General features: G+C 45.3%; 1 protein-coding gene across 35 annotated transcripts in view; it reads left to right on the top strand.

Moving 5' to 3' along the window:
- Positions 1–19,317, top strand: part of CLASP1 (cytoplasmic linker associated protein 1) — a 2,584,612-nt gene that overhangs the window by 2,531,274 nt on the left and 34,021 nt on the right. For 26 of the 35 annotated variants that reach the window (XM_069616701.1, XM_069616702.1, XM_069616704.1 and 23 more), the window contains one exon: positions 15,066–15,182. In XM_069616701.1, coding sequence (XP_069472802.1) covers positions 15,066–15,182 — 117 coding nt within the window. Of the gene's footprint in view, positions 1–15,065; positions 15,189–19,317 lie in introns of those variants that run through there. The other 9 variants (XM_069616727.1, XM_069616728.1, XM_069616729.1 and 6 more) reach the window with 1 other exon arrangement.

Consider the following 19,317-nt stretch of genomic DNA (forward strand, 5'->3'; position numbering starts at 1 on the left):
ATGAAAAACAATAAAATGTTTTATTAACAAAAAAAAGAAGCATTGCTTCATTAGACGTTTGTTGGTTTCGCGCAATGCCGATACATGATCAACTCTTTTTTTCAAGCAGACTGCGAACGCGAGATATCAGTTTCCAGCCCCCACATGATTTGTCTGTCTCGGGAAGGAACTGACTCGCAGGTCTGTGGGTCATGTCAGTCGATGCACCCTAACGCACTTCATGAGTGGGCCATTGAAGCTATCTACCTTTTTTCAGTAGGGAAAAAGACAGACCAGTTTGAGGTCATTTGGTGCAGAGCAACATACTGATGAATGTTCCCCAGTCCAGAAAGATAAGCAGCACTGCAAGAGGTCCAGCTCACCTGGCAATTTCTGTAGGCATTAATATTTATTTTTCTTTTCTTTTTTTTAAAATTGTAATTCAGTTTTACAAACTTTTTATTACATTTCCCTTCCCAGCAAAAAAAGAAAGAAAAGAAAAGCCAGACAGTTCTAAAATCTTTTGATTAAGTCCTTATCACATTATTTCATTATCGCAGTGCTTCCGTCAAGTCCACCAATTTCTCCATTTTATGTTTAAGATGTTTCCCTTCTTATCGTCTCTCTCTGAGTTAGGGATTTTGATTTCTCTCCCACTCTTTACGCATTACTCTACCTTTAGACTGCCACCACTCTTCCAAGTCTGAATTCTTCGGTGCAAATTTTCCTAGGAAGAAACACATTTGTATGTTTAGTGCTGTGCACTCAATTATCAGGTGTTTTATTGACTCCACATCATTTTTGCAGAAGCGGCACGGATTATCCAAAGTTTCCACTTGATGTCTCATGTGCATCATTTCATTTATTGGATATAGGTTAAGTTACTGCCGCAAGAATTGATCGCTATGGTAGGTGCTGTACTTCGGGATATTTTTAATCGCTCGAGCTTCACATCTTGGATCTAATGAGGACCGGAATTTGGATCTTTTGCGGATGGTCTTGATCCAGTCGCTATAGGTCAGCTTTCTCTCGACTGCAAAGGGGTTGTTTTTAAGTGTGTCAAGCAAAATTTCTAAGTGATCCAACTGTTCTCGACATTTCCTATGCCATTTGTTCAATAGTCCTGTGTATGACTCGGGTGTTGATGGAACTAATATGTGATATCGTTTGGCAGATGATGTCATTATCACTTTTCACATTAGTTCCACTGTTTTCCATAGCACTATTGATTGCAGTGACTGCAGCCCCAGTTCTTAGCGAATTGCTACAATTGGCACACATCTTGGCAGACGCACGACCTTTCTCCGAAAGTAGCCTTCCAGCACATTCCATAGTGTCCAGCTTATGTTTAAGCCTGATTCACTTCCGAATGTTATGGTAGCTGTAACCTTCTGCATGTAATACATGATCACTGGTTTGAGTGTGTATTTCCCATATTTTGCGTGTAATATCAACCCTTGCAGGGCTAGTCTTTTTATCCTTATTTTCAGACTTTGCATCCAATGTCATTCTCCAATAAATGTATTGAAAAAGATTGCCAAATATCGAATTGAATCTGTACTTTCAAGTTGCTCACCACCTACGTTCCATCTAAAATGTTTACCTCTTTTCCCTAGGTTTGAGCCGAATAACATTTTTGATTTTTTTATGTTTGTCGGCTCGTTTCTTTTCAAGTACTCTTCAAGATGGTGAATCTTCCTCTGAAGCCTGATTTGAGTCGTATCCAAGAGCACAAGGTCATCAGCATGTATGACCCATGCTATCTGGTGCCCATTTATTCTTGGTGGAAAGGTATCTCTATACTTTAATGCTGCTGGTAAATCCACTAAATATAGTTTGAAGATTAGAGAGGCTAAGGGACAGCTTTGCTTTACTCCTTTCTTTGTATTGATTTCATCAGTAAGATCATCTTCAGCATTAAGTCTAATGCGTACGGATGTTCCAGAGTGTAGCGCTATAATGGCTTGTAGCAGATCTATGGAACAGTTACACATCTTGAATTTGTTAGACAATCTCTTCTCTAAAAAAAGAGGCAAATATCTTTCCAATAACGTCCAAACAGGCAATCGGTCGGTAGTTGTTTGGGTCGGCTCCATCACCTTTTTTATAGATTGGAACAACTACTGCCGTATTCATGAGACTGTGATTTTCTTGGCTTTTGATATGTGGTGGAAAAGGACCTTGATGAAGACTGCCCAATGTTCTTTATTATGCTTTAACATGTTAGTCAAGCCATCCGATTCTGCCGCTCCTGAGTTCTTAAGTTTTAATATGGCAACTTCAATTTCGTCTCTTTTGATACATAGTCCCCAAGAGACTTCACCCATCTGTCGGCATTCACACTATTACTCAGTTTAGCCTTGTGTGTTAGTGTCCCTTCATTTATTATTACCCATGTGTCTCCTGCGTGTTGGGCGTAAATTGATTTCACCATTTTCTCTGCTTGTTCTTGCTCGCGAAGCAACTTAAGAGATGAGCCAATTCCGATAGCTTTGTTTTCTTTTCTTTACTGCATGTCTCCACTTGAATTTAGCCTGGGTCTTTAGTAGTTAGATGTATTTTCTCATTTCTTTTTCCTCAGCGACCTTCTGGCTATGTGGATACTTTGTTTGATGGTGCTCCTGTTTAAAGCCAGTCTTCGTTGTTTTGTAACCTGCTAGAAGTGGTGAATAATTTGGAATTCCAGAACATTGTTTGTTTAATTCGTCGAACTTCATTGTTAGCTTAGAAATCTCTCTCTGATTTATTCTCAAGCAATTTTGTCCTTTATTTATGCTCCGGTGGCCGGGATATTGTTGCACATCTTTTTTCATTGTCATCTTCCATATCATATTTAGGGCATCATGGTTGCTATTTTCCATACTAATCACTTTTAGCTTTGTTATAGTACGTAGGAAATTTCTTGATGACCATATATAATCTAGTGTTTTAAAACGCCCATACCTCTGCCATGTTGGTCTTGCAGGAATGTCTCCTCTAGTCTGGCCATTCAGCATTACACAATTTCTTGTGTTCATCGCGTGTGCCCATCGCTTGCATCGGTCATCTGTTGGATCTATCTGATTCACCATCGGCTCCATTATGTTCCCTTCCGTATCAATGTGTGTTATATTGAAATCACTGCAGACAATGATTTGGGGATTTTTGAATTTGACAGCACATTCATCTACCAACTTCCTTACCGAAAAGATCCATTTTCCAGAGGAGATCATTGCCAGATTCCAATAAATGTTAATTATCAACAAATATTCTGCATGATTTTTTATCACAGCTGACATTCCGTAAAATTGTTCCTTGAACAAATAGATTTGGATTTGTTGTTTTTACTATTGCTAGATTTGCTGTATTTTTTACCATAGTCATTAATCCTGGAAAAGGTCGTCCCATCAGATTGTCCATGCTGCATTAAGTAAGATTGAGTACCCATCGTTCACCGGTGTTTCACGCAGCCAGGTTTCTTGCAGGCAAACTATGGTATTTGCCTCCTTGTTCACCCCCACCTCATTCAACAGGTGTGTAAAGCCTCATGTGTTCCATGCTATTCGGGAACCTTCATCATGACTCATGGAGTTTTTTTGCTAATATGGGTAGAATTCTCTCCTTCATATCCTTTCCCCGTTTGTATTTTTCATCATGATGGTTTTTGACCTCTCTACCGACTTCTCTTCCTTCGTGTCTTGCTTTTAGGATTTCTCTCCTTTGCTCATTCACGATCGATCCGTCGGTTTCTGTCATCTATGAGGTCTGTGCCATCTCCTATTTTTTATTTGAGCATTGCTGGTAGTTAGTCAACTCCTATCCAAATGAGAGTAGAGCATTGTTTGCGTTTAATAAAGTACTTTTGATGATTTGTGAGGACACTTGTAAAATTACCCAGTCTGAGCACGATTCAAAAAACACAAGTGAACAGGGTCACTCCTATCCATTCAAAACAGCCAACTATTCTGCTTTATGGTATAGACGACGCACCTTTGAAGTAGCTGGAAATGTTTGTAATCAAAAGGCAACAACTAGTGGTCTAATTGTACACAGAGCATACAACATTTCAATGAACGACAAATATGCGATGAGTGCGTGATGTTAACGTACATCAACCTACGAGACACTTGGGAATCGAATTACAATCAAACATTTTAGTGAATACATTGCCTACTGCTACGTCACAGTACAACAATGGTCAAAAACATAAAATACATGCACGGAACACAATGTTCGGAGATGAAAATAGTGCTGATTATGAACACTGTTATTCGGAAAAACGCAAAGGTCTACACAGAAGTGTTTCGGCCCTAGCAGGTTGCAGTATAAGCCTCTCTTGAGCGGGTCTTCATCAGGACAGATGAACTCGAAAGGAGACATGTTCTATGTGTGCTTTGCCTACAAGACCAGAATAATGCGGCAGTGTCAGTGCTTAGGTACTGTAGAATGGGTAAGGAGGTGAAAATAGTTATTTCTTAGTTTGGATCCAAATAAATCTGTGAATATCTTACTCTGTCAGTGTAGCAACTCTGCACAGTTGTAGAAGGTAGGGTGCACCCGTAACACATAAGGTGATCTCTAGAGAAACTTCATGGTTTCATTTGACGACATCCAATCTATAAATAAGGACTCATGTCCGATTCATGACTGTGCAGCCAATAATGGATAATTACTTGTAAAAATGTATACAAGTCCAGGTTACCTCGTGTGGGCTTACCTGTGCGTGTCACAGTATGCCTATACAATGAGGGGTTGAATAATGTGGCTCAATGTTGATTAGGCGCCTCTCCTGCCGCAGGTCAGGTCAGACCCTATCTCTTTGGCGATCTGTGACTCCAAGTGTGGAAGCAGGCTTGCTGTCCTACTCGTTGTGTGGGTCTGGTCCCTGCAAAGCATATATAAAATGTGAAATCTCAATAGGTGATGCGTTGCATACCACTCACTATTTCGTTAGATAGTAAATCTGTGATGTGCTCAAGTGCCATTAAATATATTGAACGGGATAATCAGAAAGTAGTATGCTCAAAGAAAATGTATTACCTTGACGTGAGGCTATGAGTTAAAAAAGCACTGGATCGCACTGTGGAAATGGGGCATCCGGAAGCGATGTGCGTGTTGATCGTATTCGGTTTATGCTGGTCCCCCAGAGGCAAGTATCTGTGGGTACAATTGTATTTCAGTATAACTGCTAAAATCGTAGCATCAAGTATCGCCCAGTAGGCGGAGCACCTACCTGAGGTACTGAGAGTGGGTCCGCCGCGCAGCAGTGTTGGATTCGAAAAAAGCAGTCGTCATGGCGACCAATGTTTATATATCTGTCTGCCAGTTTGTAAAACAGACGCAGCTCGGCCAGTCAATTATTGGCTCTAAAACTTTCTATTGGCTCATAAGTACACCATCATATAATTATACATGTGGTAAAAATAATGACTGGCAAACTAGTCTCGAAATACTTATTTGAAGAATCGTTACTATAGCAACCGAAGATGCTGCGGTTGTAATGTATTCTTAATGATCCATAATATCCCTGTGATGGAATAAAATCAGGGTAATTAGTTGCCAAAAGGATGATGGGTATGGTCGTTGCTCTGATTAGTTTGATAACCGTATTTTGACGCCCACAGGGGCGAGTGCAATGTTTGCTCGGTGGTTCCCGTGGATACGTGATGCGCAATCGAATATTCTTGTCCGATGAGTGGGACATGAGTGAACCAGAATGGCAATGCTAGTACATCAATGTCAATCAAAAGAGTGTATTAAGTGAACACGTGTACCAAACCAGATTTTGCACAAATTGATTACAATCGGTGCTTTACAACCCCAATGTTTTGAAATTTGTGGCGGCCCAAATGGATGAAAAAGACTTCATCACATAAATGCATCGATCGTACCAAAATGTAAGAGTATTGATGCCAAGGTGTGTAGTAAACAGATCAAGGTTTTGCATATAACAATTTTCTGTCTGTTCTATACAAATGTCTAAAGTGACCAATGTTTATAAGTCTGTTGCAACCCATATGGTTGAAGAACTAAAATATCATATACAGGCACATTGAATGTCAAGATGTTGAAACAGCATTGATGTTGGTACATGCAGTTAATTTACTCAGATCAAGATTTTTGATCAAACTTTCTTGCCATGATTAAAGTCTGTGCTTCCAATAGTTTGGATGTTACCAAAATTATCGCATCTATTGCAACTAACATGGACCAGGGGTCAGTGTATGACTCACAAAAAATGATTTCCATTCAACAGCAATGTTGAGCCCCTCATTGACTGTATTCAGCTTGTGGACCCACCTCTGCCCTAGTTGTGTGAGTGCTTTGTTTATGTCTCCACCTATAACTGTGGGTTTCAATTTTTTCAGGACAAACCATTTCAGGTCTGTATCACTGTGTTGTTTTGAAATATAATGCTCAACCAGTGGTTTATCTGGCACCTTTGGATGAGACATGGTATCCCCCCTCCCCTTTTTTCTTGCAGGTAATACCCTCATCATTCCCCATGCCTATATGGCTTACTGTGATAACTCCTTACAATACGCAACCAAGTCTGCGGACAGAATGTGTGAACATTTCTAATCTAGTAAAGCAGTATGTACTTAGACGAAGACGAGGACTGCCAAGCAAGAGACTCTGAACCATGATACACAGTCTAGTGATTGGTCAAAGACACTTCCCAGTCTGCATGGGGGTGTTTAAATCAGCCGCTAGAAGAAAATTGAGAGAGCTTTTTTTTTTTAAGTGTCCTCTCTGAAGGTACAGAGAAATACTGGTTGCAGCGGGGAGAAGACTGCATCCTGATCTGGGAGAGAGAGACCTGAATGCAGGCGAGTGGAGGCGGTGAGAGATGGAGCCGGCCCAAGCATACCTGGCCTGTCAGCAATACTGCGAAGCAGAAGGGTTTGGAAGGCCGTGGCCATAGAGCACTGCCAGCGAGCCAAACAGAAGTGAGCAGGCCAGCTCCAGACTGACCGCAGATGCACACGGTACCAGTCGAGCGTGGAATCGCCTGGTGAAGAAGGAAGGCATTGTGGTGGGAACTGGAACCCAGTACAGGCTTCGTTCCAGTGCAAGGAGCGAGAAGACTCTGTGCTGCTGACTGGAGAAAGCCACTTGAGTACTGCAGATATCGATGCGGGTACCTGAGCAAATGCGAATTCAATAAAAGAATATACTTATTGTCGGTAAACCCAGAGGGAAGAAGGGAACACCGAATGTAAAGCAAAGAGACTGTGAAACAGTGAATTGATTGCTGAAAGGAGAAAGAGTAATCCTTACAAAAGTCAATGTCAACTTTATAGTCGCAGTACTTTGCCACAAAGTAGCTTGGGGAAGACCCATACCCCCTTGCACTGTTTAAAAAGAGTGAAAACCCCAAGTCCTGGCATGAGAGCCACAAATCTGGGACTCACACCCATAAGGAACTGTACAAATAAACCTGGCAGGAGAGCATAGAAGGTACCTTGCGAGTCTGGGACTGCACCCAAGTTGTGTTACAGAACTGCAATAAAGAACCTGGCAGGCGAGTATACCAGGTGAATTGCCAGTCTGGGACCAGCACTCAAGTTGTGTTTTGCAAGAAGGATAAATCTGAAGGTAGTCCATGCCTTTAGGGTTTGATCAATACCGAAAGTCATAAAAATCCTGGGTAAGGGAGTCATTCTCCTGAAGTGCATTCTGACATCAAGAAGTGGAAGTCCTCTTTTTGTGCTATTAAGAATTTGATTATTCTTTTTGAATCTTTTGGGTTTGCTGCAAAGAACCCTGGGGAGAGGAGTTATTCCCCAGAACTGTGAAATTCAGCCACTTGGACATTTTTGTTGGAGTTGTACTTTTTTGTTGAACCTGAACATTTGTACACTTTCAAGGCCAGAGACATACCCTTAGCACCTTAGAGTTTATTCTTAGATTGTGAGGGTTAGGATAGGATTTTCAGACAGAGGACATTTTGCTTTGTACATCTTGACATGTGACAGACCCCTTAGTTTTTGCTGGAGGTAGGGAAATGCCTCTTAGATTAGGGATAGTGAGGCCTTTTCCAACCCTTGTATTCTTTAATAAAGGTCTGGATCAATCGTCATGAGTCCTCTGCGTCTGAGTCTCATTCCTATCTCACTCTCAACATCACCTTTTCTTTGGAAAAAAACAAATACGGAGGTAAAATAGACAGAACCTGGAGCTCACTCGCCCATCTTGTGATGGGCACCAGGAAAATTACCTTAAGGGTGACTAACCTCATACAATGGCAAAGAAGGGGCTCAAACGTAGCACGAATAAGAAACATTAAAACTAAATTCAATTCCCACGCTGGCGGGGAGGAAATTGGTTAAAAAAAAAACTCAAGAAGGGCATAACAGTAGGGATTGTAAAGAATGAGCCCTGTGCCGGGTACTGCTTGAACAACGAAATAGTGGCATGGTAAACATTTGAAGTGTCAAAAACAGCAGAACATCTAACACAGGGGATAGAGGACAAGATAAAGGATCCAGGTCCCTCTCCCGGCACCAAACTGAAAATGTACTCCACCTGCAGGCATAAATAGATTTCATAGCAGGCCGCCGAGCTGAATGCAGCACATCATCCAACAAGTCTCACTCCCTGTACCTCAGCCTCTCAGTAGGCAAAGCATGAAGGTTCAGGCTGCTGAGATGCAGCTGGTGTACCAGCTCCTCCGACTGGGACAGCAAGTCGACTCTCCTTAGAAGGCACTAGGGATGGCAAATGCAACTCCAGATGCCAGGTTCTCTGGGCCTATGCCGGAGCGATCAGGATCATAGTGGTTCCGAAAAGACGCACCCTCCTGAGAACCAACAGAACAGGGATTGTCGGGAACGCATAAAGGAGGTTAAATGCCCACTCAACCGTCTGTGTGTCCCCCAGAGCTCCCTGTCGAAATTCCAAAGAGGTCCACTTGATGTGTTCCCCAAAAGAAGATGATCTCCTCTAGAACTTCCTGACAGAGCTCCCATTCATGGGAGGCTGAAGTGTGTGGGCTCAAGACATCCACTGTCGCATTCTGTCCTGCCAAATTAGCCGCCTTCAGAGAGAGACCGTTCTCCAGAGCCCAGAACCAAAGTCGCATTGCTTCTCTGCACAGAGGCAAGAACCCCACACCACCTCGTCTGTTGGGATCAGCACAGTCTTAGGGAGCAAAGTGGCCTCGTCCTGCCTGATTGCCCTCAGCTCCAGCATTTTGGTGTGTTCCCGAGACTCAGTTGGAAATCACAGTCCACTCACCATTAGGTCTGACAGATGAACCCCCAACCAGTCAGAGATGTGTCCATGACCACCATCACCTGGGGTCAAAGTTGGCAAAACAATGCGCATCTCAGCAAGCTGAAGGAATGTGAGGCAATACCCCTGCCGGATGACCTGTAAGGGCCAAGCGTGGGATGTGGTCTTTCACCATTCCGGGCTGAGCAAGGACAGCCTCGCTCCTCCCTACCCCCTGCAGAGGTGACAAGTGGTGTAGCCCATCACTGAGGTTTGGTGCCTTAGGGTGTGGTGGGACAGTGGCCGCTGCAACATCTCCAACCCCCTCAGGAAACCTCTGCCTCTCAGGAAATGGCTACCTTACCCTCTTCCCAGGGCAGACTGACCACAGTCCTTGGGCAAAGGCGACAAAAGGGCTGAAAACACCTGCCCAGAAACGACAACTGTGGGAAGGCTGCTGCACTGCTAGCCCCAAAGACTTGGGAGTCTCCTTTGACAACTGGACTTTCTGGAGGGTGTCATCAGCCTTTGCTCCAAAAAGGTTATGGCCATCGAAGGGCACGTTTAACAGCCTGGTCTGGGTGTCGGCTGCAAACCCTGGCGTCCTCAGCCACAAGTGCTACCTGACCAACTGTGATATCGGCCATAGACCTGCTCACAAACTCTGCGTTGTCCAGTCCTGAATGCAGTATCTGACATGCTGCCTCCTTGCCATCAGAGACCAATGGCAGGAAAATGCCCCTCATCTCTTCCCTCCAGGACTTATTCAGGTGCTTTTGCCACCGCCATCCAAAGGGCAAAGGAAATCTTTGCCATGGCGAAAGAGGCTTTCAAGGCCCGCAGTGTAGCATTGCCTGACGCAAACACATTATTGCCCCATGAGTCAAACCTCTTACTCTCCCTGTCTAGTGGAAGGGACTGGAAGATAGAGGTCTTCTGGATAGCCGTTGTAGCCTGAACCGGCAAGCTTTCAGGTGAAGCATGGGGCAAAGGAAAAGCCAGGTCCGACGGAGCAGTGCTTCCTTGCTAGATCAGGAACAAAGGCCGTTTACTCCCACACCTCCAATATGGGGGCCTCGACTGCCACATTGAAGGGCAGGAGCATCTCTTTTTTTGGGGGCCTGGTCCAGAATATCGCCAAGTTCGTATTGGAACTTGGACCTTGACGGAGCAGACACTCCCAGAGTACTGGCCCCCTTATCCATCAAGTGCTGGAAGGGGGCTTAAGGCTTTCCTGGGGTGGAGGCTGGCAAAATGTCCATCTCTGTGGAGGTCTCAAGGCCACTGCCCCTCCTCCCCTTCTGCAGGACCTCTGCCAGGCCCCGCACAACCTCCCCTTCCCTGTAGAATTCTTCTGGGAAACCCCTCCCCTGCCTGGAACCCATAGATGTTAGCCCAAAGTGGACCTGGTTGCCCTCCTCCTCATAAATGGCGTACATCTTTGACATAAGGGCATCCCTAGGGAGTGGGACATATTCCCATGGAGCTGCAGTGTCCACGATGTCGCCAGAGCTGTAAGGAAGGCATGGTATCAAACACTGAAGACAGACACAAGTGATCACAGTTCAAGGGTGTTTATTGAACTTCAAATGGGTTATTCGAACGCCTATCTGAACCTAAAACTAAGGATGTGATCAAGCTACGTCCATCAAACAATAATAACGCAGTCCTAGTTAAGTCACTGTCAAATGAAAGGGCTTATACTAATAAACCTATTGCCAAGTGTTACTTGGAAATACAAAAGAGTGTGGGCCGATGATGTATGCAAAAGAAAAGTGTTAAAGAAATATTATGTCAGGACTGTTGAGCAGTTGGATTCCCTTCCCCATGTTTTCAGCACGGGGCAAGGTGGCACATTCAAGCTTTGCACACACTCTGGCTTCTTGGCTACAAGGTTACAGTTCAAAGCACAGACATCTGGCCTTCTGCCAAAGCCTCTTTCCAATAAGTATCTTACTGCAGAGGGCCTGTTGTAACAAACAAAGTCTCAAAGTTCCATTCCTATCAGGATGTTCACATGCACAAGTTCTCGCTTTCAATGTTCGTCATGGGTCTCCCTCTTTAGGTTGAGACCCCCTTTTTATCACACTATTCACACTTGGTCTCCCTCGCTTGGACTATGGATCTCCCCCATTCGGGCTTGGATTCTCTTGATATGGATCTCCCTCGTTTAGGCTTGGATCCTCTTGATATGGATCTCGCTCGTTTGTGCTTGGATCCTCTTGATATCAAGGTTCCATGTCTTAAAATCACTGCAAAAATGGCCGTGGATACAAAATATTGCAGCAAAAATGCTGTGGTTTTGCCACTACAATCATGTAAAGGATGCGGGGGACACCCCCTCAACCCCCGGACCCATTATACCATTTAAGGGGAGCGGGGACACCCCTGAATCCCCGCTCCCCTTAAATGGTATAATGGGGTACACCTTTACCGGGTCAAACCATGGCATCTTTCCCATAATTTTTTTTACCGGCGACATTTTTGCCGCGATTTTATTACCCGATACCAATATCAAAATCGCAGACTTTCGATTGTCAGATGGATTTTGCTTAAACCGTCGCAGAACCACTTCGATTAACTACACACAATTATTCTCATCAATCTTCTACTTTCGTTTCTCTTGCCGGGATCCTTACAGAGACTTTCAATTGAGCACATCCATGGTGCCGGACCACTCTGTTAACGGTCTTGTATCTTTCCTTCTCAAGTTCAAACATTCATCAGCAGTTAAGCTTTACTCGCGTCTTTCATCACATGCGTTTAACAAGGGTCGTTTCAGCACTCATTATACAATGTTGTCTCTTGCAACCTTGAGTTCAACACAGACTGGTCTTGCATCGGTCTACCCAACTCAACGGCTGTTGCTCTTTCTGGTACCTCTTTGTTCTTGGAGCCAAGGACGATACCACAGCAGCGGCTGCTGCTGCTCCTCCCTGTCTTGGTCAGTATCTCCGGCACAGAATTTAGGATTCTTTAGTCTGGTGTCCTGGCCTTATGCTTTCTGCCTCCAAGGTTTCTTGAAAGTAACGGCGTGTGGCCGAAAAGGTCAAGGGTAATCCCCTTCTTATGAACCCTTCTTGGTTTGCTGTCTTTCTTCCCTCGTTCAGCTGCTGACTTGAAACTGATGTACCTTTTGTGTGCTTTGTCTCGCTCAGAGTGTGCTTTCGTGCTCTGGCTTTTATCCGTGTGAGGAAGTCTAATGGAAGTCGGGTGTGAGACATTGTCAGTAATTGCCTGACCACAGTAGTGGGACATGTCGGATACAATACTCCGTTGTGAGTCTGTTTTCTCCCAGAGCGGGCTGTCCATGTCAAAGTGCTGGGAAAGGGGCAGGTGGTAAGGTTCCCACGTATCCTACCTGGTAGGATGGGGTAAAGGTGTTGCACGGGTGGGATAAAGCGTCTCGCCATCTGGTGTCCCACTCCCCGAAGACCCCTCACCCAGGTGATACTCACGCACTGGTCCACTACCATGGTCTGGATCCAAAGGAGATGGCTGTGTCCTGGCCACCTGAGAGATCGATCGATCCACGGGGACTAGCGAGTGAGACACCTTCTGGTTTCTCACAGGGCCGACCATGGCACCGGTGCCGGCGCTGAGGCCATCGCTTCCTAAGGCAGGGCCTGTCTGTGCCGAGAAACCTCTGTCTGGTCCAGACCCGAGCCCATAGGCACATGCGGGAGTGGTCCCCAGAGGGATACCCTCCTGGTAGCAACAGTCGAGGTGGGATCTGTGGCGCCTAAGCTGACATCGCCTGCGCAACAGGCACTGAGGCTGGAGTACCGGCGCCTTGGCAAAGATGTCCAACATCCTCGGGCGAAAGCTCTCCCATTCCTCCGGTTTGGAGAATTGGGTTGGAAAAGGCACCTGTGCATGACGCTCAGGGAACTCACTTGAGCAGTGGCTCTTCTTCGAAGAGGCAGATGAAAGTCGTTTGTGAGGGCTCACTCGGAGAGTGGGACCTCTTCTGATGCTCCTGCTTCTTTTCCTTTTCCTTGCGGGGAGCCGCCTGCTCTTTGGGGCATCATTCTGCACCGTTCAGCCTCAACTGAGACTGCATAGCCGGACCCTTTGACTTTTGCACAAGATCTTCTCCACCCTTTGCTGGGGGCCTTATTGTTGCATGGACTGGCATGACAAGCATTCTTGGCCAGACACAATCTGCGCATAGCTTGAAGCCTGAGGCCTTTGAACGAGTAGGCATGGTGTCATTTTAGAAAAAATTGAACCTCAACAAGCTTCTTCCCAAGTAGCGAAAGGAGTGCGTAGAAAAAAGGTACTGAGGGCACAGCGCCGCTATATGTAATGACCTCGTCTGGTGTGGAGGCGTCTGGCAGAGCCATGCTGCGCCCCATGGTGGCAGAGAGGTTTCCGGAGAACAGCTGTGCTGGGATAGGGATATCATAGATGAGGAATCCATGGGAGGACGGAATCAATTAGAAAGACTGCTCTCCTCCCTCTATGGTTGCTGTGCCTGAAGCACTCTGACATCTGACGGAGCACTGGCGCTTAACACTGACAGAACCCTAACCCTCTCCAACACCTTGCTGAGTGGGTGTGGGACTGGGAATGAAGTATGCCTGCTGGCCAACCTATCACTCTGTCACATACACTAAACAGCCACAACCCTGCATGCTACATATGCATAAGGGAATGAAAGTGTACATATCTCTCTGCCCGAGCAGCAAAACAGTAGTCATGAGAAAGCTTTCTAGGGCAACCATGAGGACATTCATAGTCAGTCACGTGGGAAGTTTGTTGAAGTCCCCAAGCATGCTGGGAACTGTAGTATGTTTCTCCTATTTTTTTTTTTGCTGCGCAAGCTTCTCCTTTTAGTAATAATAAAGAAAAGCATATTGCTCGCCACCTGTCCCTACATAAATATCTTGAAACTGATGGTTCCCATCAAAGTTTGCCATTTGAAGTATCTCCATCTTGAAATGAAAATGTCCTGAAGGTGTTAGGGGGTCCCAAGCCTTTTAATTGCCTTTGTCAAGATCAGGTGACCTAGGTTTGGGAGATTTAACAGATAGCTCGTCTCAAGGAACATTTAACCGTTTTCCTGATTTGTATGGTCTTATTATGAATGTTTCTATTTGTTTCACACATTTCTGGAATATTAACAATTTGGCAATCCATTGGAGTACAAAGCAATTCAAAATGTAGCTCAGTCAAAATCAGCAGCAGGGAGACTAGCACACCACTCTACATACTACTCTGGTGCAAAGTAACATGAGCTGCCTACTACCTGCACATGCTTGGTTAAAAACATCTAGAGATCTAAATGTGGTTTGACAAGTTTGTGGTGGATCAAATTGAAGGATTATTTGAATGACTTTGAGACAGGACTGTGTTTCCTCCTGGTCGTTGTGAGGCTGATATTCTGTTGCCTTGTTTCTCTGTTCAGGGAAGATCAAGGTTAGTCATACATGCACATTCTGAATCTCTGTGAATATAAAATATTTTTTTTCATATCTGATATTTTTAATCTGCATTCGTAAAGCTAAATGATGGTTTTTGTGTAATTTGCCTTATTTTCCAGGTGTGTAGAATAGTCAATTTAAGGACATAAGACATTGTTTCCCCAGCTTTATGTATTGTTTTATTGACTATGCTGTTTATACAGCAAAGTATCAAATAGTAATTTTTGGAAAACCCATACATTTTATACATTAAACACGAGAGAGCACAAAATATGAGAAGGTGGGAAGACCTATTGGGGGCCTGTCTTTTATGTGAAAAAACGTCATGGGAAGTTGTAGTTTTTTCTAGCAAAACAATACTTCACCATTCCTCAGCAAGCCAAGACATGTCATGGTTGGCTTTAGTATGTTGTCTTTTACTAATGGCATCACTGCAGCCTAAAATGTTTTCTGTTTGCTTCCTAGGGCTATGATAACGCAGAGAGCAGCGTCCGCAAAGCTAGCGTCTTTTGTCTGGTAGCAGTTTACTCTGTCATTGGAGAAGAACTCAAACCTCACCTCGCACAGCTCACAGGGAGTAAGGTATGATATATTTTCATTCCTTTGTGTGTGGGCATGATGCATAAAAAAGAGTATAAACCACGCCTTTTTGATGGTAAAGAAATGAACATTTGTGTATATATAGTTTTTCATATCACCCAAAACAGCCTATTTTGACCCCCAATTATTAGAGAGAGAGAGAGAAAGAGAGAAAGAGAGAGAGAGAGAGAGAGAGAGAGAGCGCGCAAGTGTGAATGGGTGTGTGCGAGAGTGAGAATCAATGGTGTGTGTGTGTGTGTGTGTGTGTGTGAGAGAGAGAGCATGGGAAAGTGTGTGGAAATTAGTGGAAAAGCGAGAAAGGCAGTTATCTTGAAGAGTGACAAATTACGTAGAGAAGGAGAAATTATATGACATTCGTCAAACTGCTTTTATAAATGGGGTGGAGACCGGGTTAAACCTATTCCTCTTGAACATCTTGAAAATGAGAGTGATTAAATCTAACACGAAAGCCTATTTAGCATTTATCGACTTGGCACAAGCCTTAAATAGTGTTGTAGAAAAAAATGTCAGTTTGGTGGTGCCCAATGGAATTGCTTGAGGCTATACAGGCTCTGTGCACCTCAACTAGTTTGTGAGTTTGAATAAACTGAGCGGGTCTGTTAACGAGATAGGGACTCACATGGGCTTGAAACAGGTTTGCCCTCTAGCCCCAGCCCAGTTTAACTTATTTCTGTCGGATTTGAGTAGTTTCTTGGCCGGAGAATTGGCCTTCCCTCCGAAGATCAATGGAGGAAAAATAGGGTGGGTGTAACAGGGACGTCACTCAGCCTGTTCTGACCTCTTACGACCTCGAACCCTTCCCTGGAGGCTATTCGACTGGAGACTGGGCCTGAAACACAGGATTGGTAGAGTTTAACTCCCCATTGTCTCTGTGTGCTTGAACCCCTTCTTCCCTGGGGTCCAACACTTCCCTTTGATCCACAGCTCACCTTGTTTTCTTGGATAGTGTGCTCTCCGTCCTGCCTTCAGCACAGGGGCGCGTTGATGCGGGCTCGTTACTGCCTAGTTACTTCACTGGCAAGAGTCTGATAGGTAAGTATAATGAGTCTTTTGAACAGTTCTCTAACTTCGTTCCGTTCCTTTCCTTCCTTAGATGATGGCCGGCGTCCAGGGATGGCGGCGTGCTGCAGAGATGAGTAGCGCTGAAGGTGAGTGAGAGCGCGATGCACCCCTTTCGTATTTGTATTGAACTGAGTTCTTTTTCTGTGTTTTTAGGTGCCGCAACGTTTTCAGCGTGGATGCCAGTTATGAAGAACAAATGCGGTGGGTAAGCGCGGTATGTGGCGCCTCTAGATGTTTCCACGCTAACCTGGAGTGTCTTTTCCCTCTTGCAGATGGATGAGAAGTTCCGGAGACAGAGTTCCTCCAGAGCGGCTGGGAATCAGGTAAGCGGTTAAAGCTCGTACAGTATTTAAAAAGAAGCGAAGATTTGCAGAATGCTTACTAATGCCTTTTTTCTGTTCTTTTCCCTTTTCTTTAGGAAGCGGCGTGCCGGGATGGGAATGACACCGCCGAAGATGCCCGCAGAACAGAAGGAGCGATGACTGATGGGCAGAAGCGCCGCAAATTAAGGCTGTTCCTAACGGTGTTCTTGTTCTTCCAGGAGCTGAACGCAGAAGAAAGATGCAGGCCTACTGGAGACCGATCCGAACACGGTGAGTGTCACGCTGCAGGTGCAGAAAACACAAAGCATGTTTCTCAGCCTGGGTGTGGCTTCAATAGTCTCTGGGTATCCCAGGTGCCTCTGGGCTGAACCACACCCAAAAGACTAGACCGCACATGCAGTTCTGGGAACCAAAATATGTGGGGGCATTCATCTTGTCCCCATCAATGCACTACAAGTCCAATCCCCAATGTTATCCTATGGGAGTGACTGAGTCTGGTGCCACAAGCGCCAAGTCTGACTCCAAGTGGGTCTTTGGAGGGATGGAGAGGCCCTTGAGGGGCCATGTAGGTGATCGTGGCCTGGCTCCAGCCTGACATCTTGGAGGGCTGGGGACATGAGGGGCAGGAATCATGACAGCACTCTCGCCCCCCCCCCCCTCCCCCACAAGACCCCTCTCAAGGTGGCTCTTCTGTCTTGTCCTGGTTTGGTTGGATGGTTTTGATGAAATCGTCTGAGCAAGCGAGGTGCATGGATGTACTCACAAGGGTCCCATGTCCTGTCTTGTGGACCATACCCCTTTCAGTATACTAAGTAGTATAATTTGGATCTGACGTACTTTGAATCTAGGATGTCCTTGACTTCGAATTCTGGCTCCCCGGCGACTACTACTGGCTGCGGTGGCGTTGCTACCCAGGTCCCAGGTTGAACAGGTTTAAGGAGCGACACGTGGAACACAGGATGAATCTGCATGTTTGACGGCAAAGCTAGTCTGACCACCACAGGATATATCACGGAGGTGACTGTGAATGGACCCAGGTATCTTGAACAAAAAGTTCAGGCTCCTTTAATGGACACTTGTTTAGACGCCAGCCAGACTTTGTCTCCCACTTGGTAGTTGGGGGCCTTTGCTCGGTGTTGATCAGCAAACTTCTTTTGGCGATTCTTAGCTTGAAGTAGGTGTTTAGCTGCTCTTTTAAAGGTTTGAAAAATGGTCGTGTGCAAGGTTTTGACTGCTGGCATTTCCAGGGTTGTAGGAACGTCCTACTCAGAAGTACGTGGGTGCCTGCCATACATGGTATAAAAGGGTGTCTGCCCAGTGCTGGTGTGTAGGAAATTATTATAAGCAGATTCAGCTATCCATAATAGGTCGAACCAACTTCGTTCAGCTTGATGTAACATGCAACGCAGATACTGCTCGAGCGGCTGATTTGTCCTCTCAGTTTGACCATCTGTTTGGGGATGGTGACTGGTGGATAGCCGGATGTCGATCTAGCCCATAGAGCAGCATTTTCTCCAGGAGTTAGATACGAATTGAGTACCTCGGTCTGAGACCAAAACTGAAGGAAACACATGGAGCCGTACGATGCCTTCAAGAAATACCTTTGCCAGAGTGGAAGCATTTGGGAGTCCCTTAAGAGGAATGAAATATGCCATTTTTGAAAATAGGTCCACGACCACAAGAATAGTGTTAAACCCTTGACTGGGTGGTAAGTCAGTAATAAAATCGAGGGACAACGTGTGCCAGGGTGCTGGTGCGATTTCCAATGGTTGGAATAGCCCAGCCAGTTTCTGCTTGGATGACTTGTTTTGAGCACACACTCCACAAGATGGGATGAATTGGATAATGTCTTTACGCCACATGGGCCACCAATAATTTCGTTTTACCTTGGCTAGGGTTTTAGCGATTCCGGGGTGGCCCTCGATTAAGGAATCATGATAACCGGACATGACTTGTTCTCGTAGTTCTTGGTTTGGTAAGAATAAACGATTCCTGAAGTAGAGCAACTGATCATTTATCATGTAATGTTCTCCTTGTGCACTCCCTGCTTGTAATTGCTCCGGACTCATCAGGTTTTGGATTTCTTCATGTAATTCTTTGAGTTATGGTTGCTTTGATTCCTAGGAGCTTGTCACTCGTGATGATTGCTATTGGGTCAGGGGTCTGATACCCTTGCTCTTCCACCCCCATACGGGAAAGGGCATCGGCCTTCCCGTTTTTCACCCCGGTCGAAATGTAATCACGTAGTCCTATTCAGCAAAAAAAAGAGCCCAACGTAGTTGTCGTGAGGATTGGGCCTTTGCCGTTTTTAGGTACTGGAGGTTCCGGTGGTCAGTTATTACAGTGATTGTGTGTCTGGCAGCCAAGAGGTAGTGCCGCCATGCCTTAAAGGCTGACTTAATGGCCAGGAGTTATTTGTCTGTGATAGCGTAATTGAGTTCAGGGTGTGTGAATTTACGCGATCAGAAGGCAACAGGGTTTAACTGGCCTGTTTCGGGGTCCCTTTGTGAGAGGACGGCTCCCATAGCCATGTTTGAGGCATCCATTTCCACCAGGTATGGGAGATCAGGGCGAGGGTGGCGTAAAATTGGGGCAGATGTGAATCTTGCTTTGAGTTCCTGGAAAGCCTCCTTGGCTTCTGTTGTCCACTGGAACTTTTTGTTGCTTTTTCTTAGTAATGACGTGATGGGATGCACCATTTGCGAAAATAAAATCCTGGGATGAACCGGCGG

The sequence above is a fragment of the Ambystoma mexicanum genome, chromosome 9 (assembly GCF_040938575.1).
Source record: "Ambystoma mexicanum isolate Mex_15411 chromosome 9, UKY_AmexF1_1, whole genome shotgun sequence".
In the NCBI taxonomy this organism is placed as follows: Eukaryota; Metazoa; Chordata; class Amphibia; order Caudata; family Ambystomatidae; genus Ambystoma; species Ambystoma mexicanum.